This window comes from Salvelinus fontinalis, chromosome 6 (genome assembly GCF_029448725.1).
Source record: "Salvelinus fontinalis isolate EN_2023a chromosome 6, ASM2944872v1, whole genome shotgun sequence".
In the NCBI taxonomy this organism is placed as follows: domain Eukaryota; kingdom Metazoa; phylum Chordata; class Actinopteri; order Salmoniformes; family Salmonidae; genus Salvelinus; species Salvelinus fontinalis.
In genome coordinates this window covers 53005152-53025534 of record NC_074670.1, presented here as the reverse complement: position 1 = coordinate 53025534, position 20383 = coordinate 53005152, and the positions used below count along the sequence as shown (strand labels likewise).

Here is a 20383-nt window from a genome sequence, read left to right as displayed (position 1 = left end):
CGTTGTTCTGTTCTGCAGAGTACTGTCCACATGTTGTTCTGTTGTTGGGTTAAATTGGATTTAAAGGTGTTTTGTGTTCACATGTAGTGAGACTTTTGTTTGTTCAGGAGTCAGAGCAGAGAAGTGTTATGATGAGGAGAGGGGGAGTACGTGATGGAGGAACAGAGATAGAAAGCCAAAGAGTTGTTTTCCTTTTTTCTCTTTGTTCAGCGAAAGGGGGAGGTCCAATATGACCATTACCCAATGTGTGAGAAAAAGAGAGAGAGGCAGGGAGGGAGGGGGACAGAGTGACCTATGGAATGTACTAAATCATTACAGAGATAGAGGCACAGATAGGGTGAAACGAAGAGAGGACACAGGGAATTTATGCGAAAAGTCTTATCAGCAGCATTATGTGGTAACTAAAGGCTCTCACTCGCATACTTCTAAAGAAACTAATGCAAAATACACTTATCGCTGTAGCTGTCTCTAATATAGACACATGCACACATACACACAACCCAGCTCTCAGGATGCCTAAGATATGGGCCTTTATTACGGATTTCTTCACCTACGAGACGACCAAGTCGGTTGTGGTGAAGAGCAGGTCTGTTGGAATCATCAACCGCGTCGTACAACTACTCATCATCATCTACTTCCTATGGTCTGTACAACCTGTTTTTGCCTCTGTGTGTGTGTGTGTGATAATGTTGACCTCTCTTCTTCGTCTCCTTTCCTCTCTCCAACATTCTAGAACTCTTGTTAATAATCCTCCTTCATTACCCCCCCCCCCCTTCTTTCTACAATCTTCACCTCCATCTATCTCTCTTTCTGTTGTCGTTTAGTTGGGTCTTTATACACGAAAAGGCGTACCAGGTGAGAGACTCGGGCATCGAGTCTTCTGTCATGACCAAGGTGAAGGGCTTCGGTTACCATAACAATCGTGTGATGGATGTGGCGGACTATGTCGCCCCTACACAGGTCTGTGACAACCTGACCCTGACCGTGACCACTAACCCTTGACCCTAATCTGAGACAACACCAAAGTTATACTGCAGCGCAACCATACTTAGTTACTGTACACAACCTGTATATTATACACTCCCCTCCGTATTTATTTGGACAGTAAAGCAAAAAAAATATATTTGTCTCGATACTCATTTTGGATTTGAGATAAACTGTTTTATATGAGGCGGTAGTACAGAATGTCATCTTTTATTTGAGGGTGTTTCCATACATATCTGTTCTACTGTTTAGAAATGAAAGCACTTTATGTATCTAGTCCCCCCATTTGAAGCTGTCATAAGCATTTGGACAAGTTCACTTATAGTGTATTAAAGTAGTCAAACGTTTTTGGATTATATTGTGTTCAATAGAAATTAATGGTAAATAATGCACAACATTTTTTAATATTGGTCCCATGACTTGAATTGTATTTGTGCCACAAATGCTAAAACGTTAGCATGTGGAAAGAGTGCCAAGAAAACTAAACCAAAGCATGAATTGCTGTCATGTCTTGTCCATAGACTGCTTACGGGGTAAGGAAACCATAGTCATTTTGTTATTTGGGTGAAGTATCCCTTTAATGCATTATAAGTGAATTTTTCCAAATACTTATCATACCTTCAAATGGGGGGACTAGATAAACAAAATGCTTTCATTTCTAAATTAAATGAAAATAACCTCAAGTAAAAAGTGTCATTCTGAACTGTTGCCTCATATAAAACCTTTGATCCCAAAACAAAAATTCTAGAGTATAAAGCCGAATTAAAAGTTTTTGCTTCACTGTCCAAGTAAATAAGTAGGGGAGTGTAACTGTGTATACTGTGGAATATACAAAATATTGATTCAACTTTAGATTAAATGATCGCAATATGTAGGCGGAGTTCACTCAGTTGAAACATACCCGAACAGTCTTTTGATACTTGATATAAAGTGATTGAGCACTTAGTGGTGGTCATTTTAAACACTTAAAGGGAAATGTTTTGTGTGAGGTGATGATGGAAAAGTCCTTTGGTTGGGTGGAAGAAGTGGCTCGTGATGTATAGCTACTACGTCGATTTAGCATTAGCCCAACAAACCGGTTGAACAATTACAAACTCATGCATTGGTTGAGGCTTTGAGATGATTTTAGCAGTAGGCCTGATATGTTGCCTTGACGATGTTTAGGCTAAACTGTTGGTTTTGAATATGATCTGACAGGGTGCCGCAGTGTTCTGCATCATCACCAAGCTCATCATCACAGAGAACCAGTTCCAAGGATTCTGCCCGGAGGTGAGTCCAGTCCAGTATACATGTACCTACCTGCTCCAGCACTCTATACCAGTGGTTTTTGTTTTAGCCACGGACAAGCATACCTGATTCTACTTGTCAACTCATCATCAAGCCCTTGACACGTTGAATCAGGTGTTTTTGTCTGGGGCTACAACAAAAAGGTGTGCTGTTGGGGGTACTCGAGGACCGGAGTTGGGAAACACTGCACCTATGCCATGTTTATAACAATACAGTGTACTCTACTCTATGAAGTCCCGGCCATTACCATTACTGTCTGTGTTCAGAGTGAAAGCAAGTACAAGTGTGACACGGATGAAGAGTGCGACAAGTATTTGGGGAGCTCCACTGGAAACGGTGAGTCCCTCTCTTCTCTTCTTCTATTCTCCATCATTCCCGTGCTGGGACTCCATTGTTTCTTTCTCCTCTCTCTCTCTCTTGCTCACTCTCTTTGTCACCACATCCGCCGAAGTCGGCCCCTCTCCTTGTTCGGGTGGGGTTCAGCGGTCGACGTCACCGGCTTTCTAGCCATCTCCGCTCCATTCTTCAATTAGCCATTGGTTTTGTCTTGTTCCATTCACACCTGGTTTACATTCCCCAATCACACTACATGTATTTATTCCTCTGTTCCCCCTCATGTCTTTGTGTGTAATTATTTTGTGTGTTACGTGTTGTACGCACTAGGCTAAGCGTTTGTTATTATCCGTGTGTTTTCACAAAGCTTATTTGTATTGCTATACATTTATGCTGTGTGACATTTGTGCGCGCTATACACTTTGCCTTGTTGGCTGGAGGAGGTTTTTGACGCAGCTGCGTCCATCTGTTTATCTCTCCTGCCGTAGTAAAGTGTGCGCCTGTTCACAGTTCTCTGCTCTCCTGCACCTGACTTCACCACAAGTACGCGCACGCCTGACACTATTTCTCTGTCTCTTTTTCTCTCCTTCTCTCTCTTCTTCTCTCCCTCCCTTACTCACTCTCTATCTTCCCCCAGGAATAATAACTGGTGCCTGTGTGAACTCCTCTAAAGGACGACGCTGTGAGATGGAGGGTTGGTGCCTTGCAGAGGACGACAAAGTCAACATGTAAAACCTTTATCTCATTATAGAAAAACCCTTGAATGAGTATGTGTCCAAATCTTTGACTGGTACTGTATATATATATATATATATATATATATATATATATATATATATATATATATATATATATATATATATATATATCTCCCTCCCCCGTTCTCAGGCAACCAATGATGGAAGTGGAAAACTTCACCATCTTCATCAAGAATAGTATCCGCTTCCCTATGTTCAATGTTACCAGGTGAGTCCCACACACCTCCCATTTCTGGGGCTGTAATGGGCAGACCTTTATGAAGTTGTGCTTGAGTACTTTCAGGAGGTCTCACCCATATCCGCGGGAAGTTGTTTTGAGTAGTGAGACTAACAATAAAATCTAAATTCCTAATGTGATGAGTACCCAGAGCATAGGACAAGATTGGTTAACAGTATCACTGCAGCCTCAGTTAATTTAACTCATGGCTGTTTGCAAAACTAAGTCTGTTGTGTACAGCACACATATTTATTTGTACTACATAATTACAACAGGTGTGCGTGTGTGAGAGAGAGAGAGAAAACAAGAGGGGTGTTGTAACAAAATGAGGTTAACACAAGATTGTGCCTCATAAAAACTGAAGGGGGAAAAGACGGTTTCATGAACATAAACAGCTATGCGAGACATCTTGGAGAAAACCGCTCACCTCGATCCAGCACCGATGGGGCCGCGACCTGTGTTGCTTGCTAGTGGGCTCATAAGCAGTATGTATACGTGTTTGACGTGGGCCGGAGCAGGCCTGTGAGCCGAGGGAGAGAGAGTGACATGTTCCTTAGATGATATTGGTCCCTTTTCGCCAAGTTTAGAATTGTGAATTGAAAATAGAAGACTATTGCGAGCACTATTCACCTTAAGGGGAAGAGGGACAGGAAGAGGAGGGAGAGAGAACCAACTCAAACGAAACTGTCTATTGCACAGCAGAGCATGTGTCTGAATCCATCCCCCCTCAACTGAGTAGATAAGGGCATAAATCATGAGCACATCCCTTACAAAACAGAGCTGAGCGCTCTCCATGGAGAATCGGGCCGGTGCCACCCAACTAAATCTAGCAAAGTGAATTCATTTATCACCAACGCCTCCCACCAAAGCACAAATTCAAAAACAAAATCTCCACAAACCACAACATAACACAAATGCGTTCAAGAAGAGAAAAAACACAGTTGACACATGTTTGTAGCCAACACCATATTATCCACAACCCACTGGGCACACCACATCAACGTTTATTTCAACGTTTATAATTGGGTAATATTTGGTTGAGACGTTGATCAATGAGATTACAACCATATTCACCCACTCAAAAAGACAGCCAAAAGTTAGTTGAATTTCCAGTGTGCTTTCAACCATCTAAAAGCACAACCAAATTCCAATGGAAAAACAATGTCGGATTTTTGGTTTAGTTGTCATATAAATGTCCTATCAGTGCACGTTCAACCATTTATAAGCACAGCAAAGTTCAAATGGGAATACAATGTCAGATATTGTTTATTTATACAATCACTGTGCTTCATCTAATACCAGAACGAAATGACCTGGATTGCGGTTGAGATTACATCAAAAATACATGGAGCAAATGAACAATACCATTTGAGATTATGCACAGATTATTATTTTAAGAGCACAAGGCGAGACCCAGATGCAGACACGGGAGACAGATGGTTTGAGTCTCTGATATTTATTATAATCCAAGGGGTAGGCAAGAGAATGGTCATGGACAGGCAAAAGGTCAAAACCAGGTCAGAGTCCAGGTGGTACAGAGTGGCAGGCAGGCTCGAGGTCAGGGCAGACAGAATGATCAGGCAGGCGGGTTCAGAGTCCAGACAGGCAAGGGTCACAACCGTGAGGAATAGCAAAACAGAGAGAAGGAAAAAGCAGGAGAATGGGAAAAAACACGCTCGTTGACTTGACAATCAAGATGAACTGGCAACAGGCAAGCAGGGAACACAGGAATAAGTACCCAGGGACTACTGAGGAAAACAGGTGACACCTGGAGGTGGGTGGAGACAATCACAAAGACAGGTGAAACAGATCAGGGCGTGAATTACAGCAATTGTGAAGATCTCCACAGACCTGCGATGACCTATGCATTCTATAACATGCACGCTTTATATGATTACATAAGACATTTTATAGTTACAGAAAGCTCAACATGTGGCCATGAATGTGTTACTCATTTTAAGGTTGAATGTTCCGTTCATTTGTAAGAGCGTTAACTTTAAGATATAAAGTTTATTTTTATTTTTGTAAATGTATAAAACATTTACAACTGAAATACCACATTTACATAAGTATTCAAGCCCTTTCCTCAGTACTTTGAAGCATCTTGTAACGGCTGATTTCCTCCTCTTCGTCTGAAGAGGAGGAGTAGGGATCGGACCAAAACGCAGCGGTTGATGAATACATGAAGATTTATTAAAGCAAGACGAAACACGAAGAACACTTGAATAGATTACAAAATAACAAACGACGTAGACCGACCTGAACATAAGAACTTACATAAACACGAAGAACGCACGAACAGGTACAGACTAGCACAAACGAAGCCCCCCCAATACATTTTTGGGCTTGACTCACAGGCTTCCAGCCTCGCTTCCGTGCTGCCTCCTCATACCACCGCCTCTCGGCTTTAGCTGCCACCAGCTCTTCACGAGGGCGGCGATATTCTCCAGGTTGTGCCCATGGACCTTTACCGTCCAATATTTCCTCCCATGTCCAGGAATCCTGCGATCGCTGCTGCTGCTTTCTCCCACGCCGCTTGGTCCTGGGTTGGTGGGTGATTCTGTAACGGCTGATTTCCTCCTCTTCGTCTGAAGAGGTCCGAGTAGGGATCGGAACAAAACGCAGCGGTTGATGAATACATGAAGATTTATTAAAGCAAGACGAAACACGAAGAACACTTGAATAGATTACAAAATAACAAACGATGTAGACCGACCTGAACATAAGAACTTACAAAAACACGAAGAACGCACGAACAGGTACAGACTAGCACAAACGATACAGTCCCGTGTGGTAACAAACACTGACACGGAAGACAATCACCCACAACCAAACAGTGAGAACAGCCTACCTTAATATGGTTCTCAATCAGAGGAAACGTCAAACACCTGCCCCTAATTGAGAACCATATCAGGCAACACATTGAACCCAACATAGAAACACATAACATAGACTACCCACCCAGCTCACGCCCTGACCATACTAAACAAATACAAAAAACAACGGAAAACAGGTCAGGAACGTGACACACCTTTGGCAGCGATTACAGCCTCAAGTCTTCTTGGGTATGAAGTTACAAGCTTGGCTCACCTCTATTTGGGGAGTTTCTCCCATTGTCCTGTAGGAAGGTGAACCTTCGCCCCAGCCTGAGGTTCTGAGGGCTCTCGAGCAGGTTTTCATCAAGGATCTCTCTGTACTTTGCTCCATTAATCTTTCCCTCGATCCTGAGTAGTCTCCCAGTCCCTGCCGCTGAAAAACATCCCCAATGCAGGATGCTTCCACTACCATGCTTCACCGTAGGGATGGTGCCAGGTTTCCTCCAGATGTGATGCTTGGCATTTAGGCCAAAGAGTTCAATCTTGGTATCATCAGACCAGAGAATCTTGTTTCTCATGGTCTGAGAGTCCTATAGGTGCCTCCTGGCAAACTCCAAGCAGGCTGTCATGTGCCTTTTACTGAGGAGTGGCTTCTTACTGGCCACTACCATAACGGCCTAATTGGTGGAGTGCTGCAGAGATGGTTGTCCTTCTGGAAGGTTCTCCCATCTCCACAGAGGAACTCTGGAGCTCTGTCAGAGTGACCATCGGGTTCTTGGTCACCTCCCTGACCAAGGCCCTTCGCCTCCGATTGCTCAGTTTGGCTGGGGGGCAAGCTCTTCTTCCATTTAAGAATTATGGATGCCACTGTGTTCTTGGGGACCTTTAATTCTGCAGAATATTTTTGGTAACCTTCCCCAGATCTGTGCCTCGACACATTCCTGTCTCGGAGCTCTACGGACAATTCCGTCAATCTCATGGCTTGGTTTTTGCTCTAACATGAACTGTCAACTGTGGGACCTTATATAGACAGGTGTGTGCCTTTCCAAATCATGTCCAATCAATTGAATTCACCACAGGTGGACTTCAATAAAGTTGTAGAAACATCTCACGGATGATCAATGGAAATAGGATGCACCTGAGCTCAATTTCAAGTCTCATAGCAAAGGGTCTGAATACTTATGTAAATAAGGTATTTCAGTTTTTATTTTTATTACATTTGCAAAAATTTCTAAACCTGTTTTCGCTTTGTCGTTATGGGGTATTGTGTGTAGATTGGTCCATTTATTTAATACATTTTAGAATAAGGCTGTAACGTAACAAATTGTGGAAAAAGTCAAGTGGTCTGATTACTTTCTGAATGCACTGTATCTACTGCTTGGATGGTTCCATCTGAGCACCTGGTTTAATCACATTCTTTAACAACATTTTTTGGTTGAGTTGGAGATGTGAATGCAACATATAATTTGTTAGCTTGTCAACTAGTTAATGGGCTATTTACTGTTCCAGTTTGTCCATAGGTTAATAATTGATATGTTGGCTATGCGTCTCCATCTCAGCCAACAATCTCAGTTAAAGAAGACTAAAGAAGGTCTTATTCTTTAACTTAGATTTTTGGTTGAGATGGAGAAGTGGATCCAACATATCAATTATTCATTTGTTGAACAACTGGATTTAAAGCCAGACTAAAATCAGTGGCAGAGATGGAACTATCCAAGCAGAAGACACATCTCCTTCAAATGTTGTTATTTGGTTATGTTGACAACCAAACACAATTCAATGTCACTAAATGTCATTACATTTAAAATCAACCAGAGCTTAAAACCCTAGGCCTACGTGTACTGTCTATTTTTATACTGAACAAAAATATAAACGCAACATGTAAAGTGTTGGTCCCATGTTTCATGAGCTGAAATAAAAGATCCCAGAAATGTTCCAAACGCGCTAAAAGCTTATTTCTTAGACACTCTTATCAGGCACTCTTATCAGGCACTCTTATCAGGCACTCTTATCAGGCACTCTTATCAGGCACTCTTAGACCCTCTTATCAGACACTCTTAGACCCTCTTATCAGACACTCTTAGACCCTCTTATCCAGAGTGACTTACAGTAGTGAGTGCATACGTTTTCATTTGTACTGGTCCCCTGTGGGAATCGAACCCACAACGCTGGCGTTGCAAGCACCATGCTCTACGGGGCCATACATGAACGTAAAATTGTTGCATGTTGCATTTTATTTTTGTTCAGTATAGTTCAATTCTGGGTTGAATTGAAACAATAGCTGTTGATGACTTTGCAAATGCTATATAGACCTAAATAGTATCATTGATGACATATGTAATGAAGTATGGTTACATTTAATTTGCTCTGTTAAACCTACCCTGAGGAGGCTGGTGGGAGGAGCTATAGGAGGATGGGCTCATTGTAATGGCTGGAATGGGTTAAATTGAACGGAGTCAAACATGTGGTTTCCATATGTGTTTGATATCTTTCCATTCATGCCATTGCAGCCATTACAATGAGCCCATCCTCCTATAGCTCCTCCCACCTTCCTCCTCTGAAGACAGCACATTAACGGCCCTGTTATACTACACCATCGGGTGTGGCTTTGCTGTCAGACATCAGCAATTGAGGGAATGCTTCCTTTGAAATCAATGAAAGCTGCTATACTGCCCGTGTTGCGTCACATCCAATGGCAGCGTCCAAGCTCGAGAATTGCGGAGGTTACATTTTTGATGGCTTGCCGGTAGTCATAAAACACCAAATGTGGCCTTGCGCTTGGGGGTGATTCTGATGAAGGCCCTCATCAGGGCATGTTAGTCCAATAGAGCCCCACATTGGAAGTGTCATGATACCCATAAAACCTAGCGGTCAAACAGGGAAATGGTTCCAATCGTTTTTCCAACATTCATTTTTCCCATAGGGAAAATAGGAAAAGGAAATAGGAAAAACACTTAAAATAATGGCTGTGTTTCATGTAGGCTTACTCTGGCATGACGTTTTAAAAACTGTGTAAATATCTCCAGGACAAGGTGACTTTTTTCAATATATTTGGCTCGATTTGCTCTCAGATTCAAAAACAGTAATTAGCATCAGTAGACATCATGCAAGACAAATCCCTGCAAGCTCCTGCACATCATCTCTAGCTGACACCTTTGTTAACAGGTATTGCGTCGATTTCAAACTTGCACAAGACAGTTCACAGAATTTTCAATATAAAGAAATGTATTCATTACTAAATTTAGATAGTTAGTCCAGAGATTCTTACCTTTGCCTCGATTCCTCAGTCTCATCCAGATCATCATGGCATTTGTAGTTCTTTATTATAGCCTCATTAGCAGCTATTTGGCATTTAATATTAGGGGGTAAATACAGGCGAATATTAATAAAAAGTAACCTTGTTCGAGAGAGATTTACACGTTATCAAAACATCACACCAGGGTCAGTCTACACGAAACACAGCCCTTAGTGTAAGTGTTTCTAAAATCCCCTATGGGAAAAATGAATGGTGGAAAAACGATTGGAACCATTTCCTTGTTTGACTCAGGGGTGTAGCCAGAATTTTGAGGGGATAGGCCTAGAAAAATGTAGATAGGCATTTTTTTCTACTTATTTATTTAATTTATTTTGCAACGCTCACCGTATATTATTTAAGAATACAATCGTTTTATACTAGTGCATAGTACTCGGAGCAACCTCGTTACATATACAAATAATTACCTGTCCCATCATATTAAAATAAGACAGTAACTTCAGATCAGTTGTCAACTTGCCAACAACATAAAACTTATCTTCAGATGCACTTTAATCTCGATGGGCAAGCAAGCCTATATTTGATGTTACAATTTATACCACGGCGGGCAGTAGTACTATAAAATGGTACCTTACCTTTAGAAGACGTATCATAAGGCGTGACCGACATCACAAGGCGCAGACGGATGATTTCATCATAATCCAATGTATCTGTCAGTTCGCGCTCAAAAGACAGCAAACTGAAGTGGTTCAGCCGGGCGCTTGTCATTGATGTGCGAAGATGATTTTTTATCCTAGTTGTTGTTGAGAAAAGTCTCTCCACACTGCATGATGTCATTGGAAGTGTGACAATGATCCTTAACAGAGAGTTTATATTAGAGAAAATATCATCAGGGCAGCTGTCAAGTACACTCATTATGGAGGAAAAGTCACTCTTTCCCATGTTCATTTGACGACTGCTGAATAAAAACAGTGAATTCAGCATCCTCAATTGATTTTGCATAATGATCGCATGTGGTCTTCAGCTGCTCTTTAAGGCCACAGGTTTGGGATTCTTTGGAATAAGAGTAATTAAAACATGCTAATAATGGATCTTTGGGTATACCAAAAAAGGTATGATAGACCTCTTCTGGTATACCGTCAAGCCCTGGTGTTTTTCCACACTGAAAAGATTTTATTGCCTCAAAAAGTTCCTCTTCTGTAAATTGGCCTTCACACAGGTCTTTGTGTAAATTTGTTAATTTTACATTATTATTAGGAAAGAAATCCTTACAGTTAACACCATTCAGTGGAAATGGACGAGACTGAACAGAAAACATATGCTTAAAATATTTTGCTTCCTTTTTCAAAATATAATTTGGTGAATCATGGATAACTCCATTTGTAACGAGTTTCTGTACATCCTTTTTAGTCGAATTTCTATGTATTTTTCACCATTTTCCATCCAATTCGCATTATTTTTGTAATACATTACACTTGATCGTTTCTTTTGTTTTTCCTCTAACCTGTTTTGTGCCTCTATAGTACAGTTTCCGTTACCATCTACCTGCGCTGTTACTTCCGCTATTTCCTTTATTAGTCTCATCTCTTTTGACCTAAACTGCTTTAGTTTTAATGATGAGTGTTGTATTGAATGGCCTCTAAAAGTACATTTGAAAGTGTCCTATACAATACGGGGATCTGCTGTACCTATGTTGTACAAATAAAGTTAATTATGAATTATTTAGTCTTAGTTAAGAACAAATTGTCACCCAATAGGCTTTGATTAAATTTCCAATATCCCCGTCCACGTGGAAATGCTGTCAGAGTTATATGGAGGCCAATTAGATGGTGGTCCGATCGCATTCGGTCTCCCATTAATACTTTTTGTACTTTTGATGCCAGCAAGAATGAGACTAGGAAGTAAACAAGACGGCTAGCTTGATTAAGCCTCCTCCATGTATATCTCACTAGGTCAGTGTTTTTCAACCTCCATATATCCACAAGTTCTAATGTATCCATGATCTTTGTGATCTCCTTAATAAGTGCTTGAGGGTGATAGTTTGTAGTGTGTCCTTTAAGATCCATTGAGGTACCTAAAATCGTATTATATTCTCCCACCATAATAAGAGATTCTTTCATTGCTTGTGAGCTCAATAGATTATTATATATATTTTCGAAAAAAGTATGGATCATTATGTGGCCCATATAGATACATTAGCCAGATCTGTTTTTGGTCCAATAGCATATTTAATATAATCCATCTTCCTGGTTGATCTGTTTGCACAGTTTGCACAATCAGATCAAAATGTGTATTAATTAGTATAGTCACCCCTTTTGAGTTTCTTTGCCCATGACAAAAATATATTTCTCCCTCCCAGTCCTTTTTCCACCCAACCTCATCTATATTTATAGAATGAGTTTTCTTTAAACAATAGATATTATATGGAATCATTCTTAATTAATATTTAAATCAGGCTATCATTATTATTTTTCTTTCGATTTTGTCATTGTTTCATTGTTACATTATTCACTTATTTCATCGATGTTACATGTCATATTAGTATATTATTATGTACATTTAGTGTACAAAACATTAAGAACATGTTTTATTGAGTTGCCCTCAGAACAGACTCAATTCGTCGGGGCATGGACTACAAGGTGTCCAAAGCTTTCCAAAGGAATGCTGGACCATGTTGACTCCAATGCTTCCCACAGTTGTGTCAAGTTGGCTGGATGTCCTTTGGGTGGTGGACCATTCTTGATACACACAGGTAACTGTTGAGCGTGAAAAGCCCAGCGGGGTTGCAGTTCTTGACACACTCAACTCGGTGCGCCTGGCACTTAATACCATACCCCGTTCAAAGGTGCTTAAATCTTTGTCTTGCCCAGTCATCCTCAATCCACGTCTCAATTGTCTCAAGGCCTAAAAAACATTATTTAACCTGTCTGCACCCCTTCATCTACACTGATTGAAGTGGATTTAACAGGTGACATCAATAAGGGACCATAGCCTTCACCTAGATTCACCTGGTCAGTATATGTCATGGAAAGAGCCATTTAGTACACTCAGTGTAAGTATTGGATGTGTTTTAACCTTGAGTTGTCTGTGTCATTAATTTAATAACATTTGATTTCAATACAAGCCTTGGCTGTCATCTCCTCCATGATGAGGTCATCTCTTAGTGCCCTGACCCGTTCCCTCAGCACATTTGCACATTTTAGTGCTTTCCTGTCAACTCGTTGTCCTCTCTTTTCTGCTGAAGGGGATTTGGCCCTATCGCTCACGTTTTTACCTTCCCTCTCTCTCCCACAGAGGGAACTTCCCATCATCCCTGAATGCGACTTATATCAGGAGCTGTACGTATGACCCGGAGCACAACCTCCACTGTCCCATCTTCAAGGTGGGAGAAGTGCTGCGCTACACAGGACAGAACTTCTCCACCATCGCTCAGACAGTGAGACCTATCTCCTCCTGTCTTCCACCTCTCCATCTCTCTCCCCTGAGAGTCTCCATCTTTCTTTCCTCTACTCTCCCTCTATCTATCTATCTCTCTCGTTCTCTTTCTCTCTCTCTCTCTCTCTCTCTCTCATTCTGCTTTCTTAACCTCTCTTCCTCACTCCCCCCTCTCCATTTTATATATCTCCAGTCCCACATGCTTCTCCCTACATTTTCTCTTCCCTCTCCTCACTTATCTCCCCTTCTCTTCCCTCCATCTATCTCCCTCTACCAGGGTGGAGAGATTGCGATCAACATTGAATGGCAGTGTAATCTGGATGAGTCAGAAGAGAGATGTGAACCCCACTACTCCTTTACGCGACTTGATGCTGTGTTTCAGAAGAACGGCATCTATAAGGGATACAACTTCAGGTACTGAAACCCTTTTCAGTTTAGTGTCATTCAAGGGAATCCCCCGCTTTCTTCCTCCTTCTCCCTTTCTTCTGTCAGGTCATTTTCCACCACCTTTTTCTCCTCTCCATTTTCCTTACCCCCTCTTCCTCGTTATAAAGCTGTGTTCATTGACACTGTCTCCTCCTCTGTCTCCCTCCACAGATTTGCCAAATATTACAAAAATGAGAACGGGACGGAGTTCCGCACTCTCCACAAGGCCTACGCCATCCGCTTTGACATCCTGGTCACTGGCCTCGTGAGTGTGGATTAGGGTGTGTGTGTTCTTTTGTACCTGTTATCTGTGTATCATATGGGATTAATCTGTCTCTGTTCTTTCAGGCAGGGAAGTTCAACACAGTTCCTACTCTGATCAACGTAGTGGCAGCCTTTACCTCTGTGGGACTGGTAAGGCTTCTGTACTCAGACCATATGTTTTAAAAGGAGGCCATGCAATACGTTTTGAGTGTTACCACCATTAAAAGCAAATACAGTAAGCTCCAAAAGTATTGGGGCAGTGTCAAATGTTTTGTTATTTTGGCTCTGTAATGCAGCAGCACTTTGGACTTGAAATTATACAATGACTATGATCTTAAAGTGAATAGTTTTTAACCACTTTTTTCTCCACAATTTCCTGGTATACAATTGGTAGTTACAGTCTTGTTCCATCACTGCAACTCCACATGGACTCGGGAGTGGCGAATGTCGAGAGCCGTGCGTCATCCAAAACATGACCCAGCCAAGCCGCACTGCTTCTTGACACAATGCCCGCTTAACGTGGAAGCCAGCCGCACCAATGTGTCGGGGGAAACACAGTACACCTGGCTACGTGTCAGCATGCATGCACCCCGGCCCGCCACAGGAGTCGCTAGAGCGTGATGGGACAAGGAAATCTCGGCCTGCCAAACCCTCTCCTAACCCGGACGACGCTGGGCCAATTGTGCGCTACCTCATGGGTCTCCCAGTCACGGCCAGCTGTGACACAGCCTGGGATCGAACCCAGGTCTGTAGAGACGCCTTAAAACGCTGCAACACTCGGGAGGCCACCGAAAATTGATTTTAACCTACGGGATCGGTGTCCCCCCCCATGGGACGGTTGAGCTAACGTAGGCTAATGTGATTAGGATGAGGTTGTAAGTAACAAGAACATTTCCCAGGACATAGACATATCTGATATGGGCAGAAAGCTTAAATTCTTGTTAATCTCACGGCACTGTCCAATTTACAGTAGCAATTACAGTGAAAGAATACCATGCTATTGTTTGAGGAGAGTGCATATTTGGGCAGTCTTGATACAACATTTTGAACAGAAATACAATGGTTCATTGAATCAGTCTAAAATGTTGCATCTAGTGGCCAAAATCGAAATTGCGCCTAACCTGGAACAATACATTGTGACCTTTCTCTTGCATTTCAAAGATAATGGGGAAAAAAACAAAACAAAAAACGCATGTTTTTACTATGTATTATCTTTTACCAGATCTAATGTGTTATATTATCCTACATTCATTTCACATTTCCACAAACATCAAAGTGTTTCCTTTCAAATGATATTAAGAATATGCATATCCTTGCTTCAGGTCCTGAGCTACAGGCAATTAGATTTGGGTATGTCATTTTAGGTTGATTATTTTTGATTTTCCTTCTTTATTATTTCCCCCTAACCCCACCCCACCCCCACCCCTCTAATTTGAGTAAACTAATGGACAGCAATACTTAGGCTTCTACTTCCAGCTTATACAGTTGAAGTCGGAAGTTTACATACGCCTTAGCCAAATACATTTAAACTCAGTTTTTCACAATTCCTGACATTTAATCCTAGTAAAAATTCTCTATATTAGGTCAGTTAGGAACACCACTTTATTTTAAGAAGGTGAAATGTCAGAATAATAGTAGAGAGTGATTTATTTCAGCTTTTATTTTTTTCATCACATTCCCAGTGGGTCAGAAGTTTACATACACTCAATTAGTATTTGGTAGCATTGACTTTAAATTGTTTAGCTTGGGTCAAATGTTTTGTGTAGCCTTCCACAAGCTTCCCACAATAAGTTGGGTGAATTTTGGCCCATTCCTCCTGACAGAGCTAGTGTTATTGAGTCAGGTTTGTAGGCCTCTTTGCTCGCACATGCTTTTTCAGTTCTGCCCACAAATTTTCTATAGGGTTGAGGTCAGGGCTTTGTGATGGCCACTCCAATACCTTGATTTAGTTGTCCTTAAGCCATTTTGCCACAACTTTGGAAGTATGCTTGGGGCCATTGTCCATTTGGAAGACCCATTTGCGACCAAGCTTTAACTTCCTGAATGATATCTTGAGATGTTGCTTCAACATATCCACATAATTTTCCTTCCATGATGCTATCTATTTTGTGAAGTGCACCAGTCCCTCCTGCAGCAAAGCACCCACACAACATGATGCTGACACCCCCGTGCTTCCCGGTTAGGATGGTGTTTATCGGCTTGCCCATCCTTCAGCTACAGTACCCTCAACCCCTCCCATCTATCTCTGAAGACCATCCAGTTTTGATTTCTAGCTGCCATATATTTTTAAACTATGCTGTAATGTTTCACAAAAGTGTCTGAACCTTTCTATTCTCATAGTTTCTACCGATTGTAAATTAAAGACAAAATGTTTTGCTAAGAGCATTATATTATTGATCAATTGACTATGACTTTTGAAATCACCCAGCAGTGCTATTTGCAGAGTTAGCTCAAGGTAAATGTTGTAATTCTTAAGTCATTCCTGAACCTGCAACCAAAAACAAGCTACTGTACATAATATGGGCATAACCAAGACTATGGGCTGTACCAAAACAAGTGAGCTAGTGATTCTGTCTCTTCACAGCAAAATCTGCAGAGCTGGGATGGTTGTATCCCTCATAGATATAACATCATTTTGGTTTCAATCATTTTTTTTATTAATTTCAATTGAAAGTTTTGAATCTGGCGTCGTTTTGTGTATCAGTTCATACATAAACCATGTGCCATGGAATCGATTAATCGAAAATCTCTTCCCAACTATTTTGCAACCTGTATGGCACAGCTGTACATTTTTTGGTCCTTAAATTGTCAGGACCCGGTGCGAGAAACAGTCACTAATAATCGTCAGAACCCAGAAGATGAGGCAGACACAGCAGTACTAGAGATGGTGGTTTAAATAAAGAACAAAATCTTCAGGCAAAGAATCTAAATCCACAATGTCCAAACATAAAGTCAAGAAGCACAAAATGGATATCCTCCAAAATACAAAGAAACTCCACAAAGTGGTAAAAACAAACCTCAAAAGACTACTCAAAAATACACAAGAACTAAACCAGAGAACCTCTGGAAAATCCAATAAGAGAATCATATGTTCAGAACAAGGCTGGGGCTGGGTGCTAACATACAAACACTGAGCAAGGAACTGAGGAACACACAGGGTTTAAATACTAACAAGGGAACGACACACAGGTGCAAACAATAATTAGAGCAAGGAAAAACAAAAGGTACAAAAAAGGTGCAATGGGGACATCTAGTGACCAAAACCTGAACAGTCCTGGCCAAAACCTGACATAAATTAAACTAGTATACTTTCTTATTTATCATAATTTTCTTTAACCATTTTTTAGGTCTTTAATGTAGGTTCCTTACCTTGTCCCCCTTCCACTTGCCTCTTCAATTTTTGTGTTAATGCTGCAATTAGTTGGTTATAATTTTGAATAGAGCAGACATTTCCACATATTTTTGTTAGCTGCATGTGCGACATAAGTAGCAACCAACTTTCTTTTACATCTATTTTAAGGTACCAAAGGTATTGGGACAAATTTGCTTATGTGTATTAAAGTAGTCAAAAGTTTAGTATTTGGTCCCATCTGTAACTTTCTCTCTCATCATTATTCACGATTCAGTCAGGAATATCCATAATCATAGTAGCATCCACATTATTGTAGATGTGTTTTGAAACATATTATATTCTTATTTACAGTAAAAGTGACTCCAAAATGACTATATACATTATTTCCCATTAATTTCTATTGGGCACAAAATAATTTGAAACACAACAAAAACAAATGCATCCAACAAGTTTGTAGAGTCACAATCTTGATGTACTAATTGCGTGCTAGGAATATGGGACCAAATACTAAACTATTGACTACTTTAATACACATAAGTGAATTTGGCCTAATACTTTTGGTCTGCATAAAATGTGGGGGACTATACACAAAAAGTGCTGTAATTTTTAAAGGGTCCACTTGGTATGGATGAAAATATCCTCAAATTCAAGCTGACAGGCTGCACCATTTTCCTCATATTCATTGTGTCATTTCAAAGTGCTGGAGTACAGAGCCAAAACAACAACAAAATGTGTCACTGTCCCAATATTTTTGGAGCTCACTGTATTTCACGATTCGTTAAGTCAACTTGTATAACTCTTCGTTCTGACTGGCTGCAGGGTACGGTCCTCTGTGATATCATTCTTCTGAACTTCCTGAAGGGGGCAGACCAATACAAAGCCAAAAAATTTGAGGAGGTACTGTTTTAATTACTCAGATAAAAGTATATTGTTTTGTGTTATGTATCGTTTGTGTGTGGGAGAGAGAGGTGAAGAGCATCTGCAATCTGTCTTATTCTCTCTTTCTCTCTACTCCATCTTCTCTCCCTCTCTTCCGCTCCCTCTGTTCCTCTACCCCATCTTCTCTCCCTCTCTTCCTCTCCCTAGGTCTCTGAGTCACAGATACAGATATTACTCTCTCGAGAAGGTTGCAGCCAGCTTTCAATCCAACCAGAGGAGAAGATTTCAGACGACTCGGGAACTGTCTCCCTCTGCCTGGACCAGCAGCTTTGAGTGATTTGAGGCAGGGTTTGTTAGAATTTAATAGGGATTTATTTGTATTTCATTTTTTTATTTCCTAGTTGTACAGAATTAGGCAAACCATGATTGATGGCACACTCCAGCACAGTAGGTGGCGGTGTGCACCTTAAAATTTTGTTTGAGGACCGCCATTATACAGAAGAAGAAGCTTTGAGTGACAGCCCACATCAACCCAACGGCAGAGAGGAAGATCCTCCCACACTTCCTTAGTTCATCAGCAGCTGTTGATATGTTCCATGTTCATGTGGGTGAAGCAGTGACGATTTTAGCATGTAAATCTTGGTGGGGCAAACTCCCCAAATTGTTTTTAGATGCATGCCAGCAAAGACACTACACAACACAACACTTAACAATACATTAATTACACTATCACGGCGACAAGCGGTGCCCGCAAACTGTTAGGGCCTACATAAAGATGTCCCAACAGCAGAGCTTTCTTTCCAGCACCATGGAGTGAATCCTTACCACCGCTACACCTGGCAATCAGCGGAGCCTTGTCTGGCAGCAAAACAATTAATTCAGCCTTGTTTACTGCCTTTTAAAAAAACATAGCTGATAAAACAAATGTGGTTTCTACTGACAATTAAAATGTCCAAACTATGGCATAAGGGAATGACGAGCAGATAATAGGCATTCCGTAATATCGATTAAGACATTAATGAGCAAGCGGCGACGGACGTAGTCAATACAACTATGTGTTCAGCACTTTTGAAATGTACAGCGACAGAATGCAGAACATGGGCTGCTCTTACAGAATTTTCCCTGTACACCAAGTCAGAACTGTAGGATAAATGAAGGGGGAATATAAGCAGACAATGAAACCTCTTACAATATTAGATTACATTTCTCAAAGCAGGTTATAGGCTACATGTGCAGCACCACCGAGACAGAACAGTAACATTAGGCAAAATTAGAGGTGAAAATAGATCAAATTATTAGGGTGAGGAACATGGGCTACTAACAGCTTACGACACAACATACACTTAGTATTACTTCCTTAGCTATAGTATACATAGCTCCCTTGCATATTACATAATTTATGCAGCAGCATACAAGACATTTTTGGACTCACCTTAGCTTGTGATGTGCTCACTTAAACATGAAGGTGGCACAGCGTTTTTGTCATCAAACTTTGTCATCAAAGTCTGGCATTCTTTGGATTTATGGTGGGAACTCACAGCCACTCCATTGAATAGCTGGCTACTGGTTGCATTGCAATACTTGCAGTTAGCCACTGATTCCTTCCAAACAACTCATTGTTGAATCTTTATGTCCAATGGCCGATGAGCACCGATATGTTTTATCTATAATTTCTCTTCATTATTTCTCTTCATATGACAAGGATTAAAAAGGATTTGCCAGTAGATTGCTGACTTGATTCATGATGATGAATGCTAGCTAAGACATTGAAAGTAAGATGTTGACATGATCAGTCTAATCATAGCTACTGTACATATAACGTGATTTGATGTCATTTTATCTGTGGCCAATGACCTTGAGCCTTCTTGGAAGGGCATATAACTCTATGGCAGGACCCAAAGGGCTGACATTTTGGATGTCTACCCTTACTAAGGACATAAACTTGGCCTGTGACGTAGTGTCCCCATGAGTGACAGAACACTGAGCCAATCACGGCGCAATGCTCCTATTTTTGCTGGCTCGCCCCACCACCACCACAGAAAGCACTGAGCTAGGCTGAAACACCTGCATTTTGGAGCTGCCTTACTCAAGAACACAAAAAAGAGACCATGTGTGTATGCAGATTTATTAACTCAATGATATATATATACATTTTTTTTTACATAGTTTGCAAACTGATATGTGACACATGTTAATGCCAAAATAACATGCAAAACGGCAAGCCTCCCCAATTAAAAAAAGTATACATGTTTTATTTATTTATTGCTAAAAATGTGGGGCTCAAAACAGATGGGGCTCTGCCCCACTTGCCCTGAATGACGTGTCACCACTGGGGTGAAGGTAACAATTGAATCTCTGAGTAACTTTTAAAATGTGTTT

At 41.0% G+C, this 20383-nt stretch overlaps 1 protein-coding gene across 1 annotated transcript; it reads left to right on the top strand.

The window, feature by feature from the left end:
* Nucleotides 1-336: 336 nt before the first annotated feature.
* p2rx3a (purinergic receptor P2X, ligand-gated ion channel, 3a) lies at nt 337-20132 on the top strand. Its single transcript, XM_055927062.1, has 12 exons — nt 337-643; nt 825-960; nt 2182-2253; nt 2538-2607; nt 3242-3332; nt 3493-3570; nt 12943-13084; nt 13361-13497; nt 13681-13774; nt 13858-13923; nt 17945-18022; nt 18212-20132. The coding sequence occupies exons 1-12, from the start codon at nt 438-440 to the stop codon at nt 18335-18337; spliced, it is 1296 nt and encodes a 431-aa protein (XP_055783037.1). The 5' UTR covers nt 337-437; the 3' UTR covers nt 18338-20132.
* The last annotated feature ends 251 nt before the right edge of the window (nt 20133-20383 follow it).

What these genes read in the sequence shown, in the direction of transcription:
- p2rx3a (XM_055927062.1), top strand. Translation starts at nt 438, where the DNA reads ATGCAAAATACACTTATCGCTGTAGCTGTCTCTAATATAGACACATGC. An exon ending in TCCAAGGATTCTGCCCGGAG is followed by an intron (nt 2,254 to 2,537) that starts GTGAGTCCAGTC and finishes GTCTGTGTTCAG; the next exon opens with AGTGAAAGCAAGTACAAGTG. An exon ending in CCTTTACCTCTGTGGGACTG is followed by an intron (nt 13,924 to 17,944) that starts GTAAGGCTTCTG and finishes GACTGGCTGCAG; the next exon opens with GGTACGGTCCTCTGTGATAT.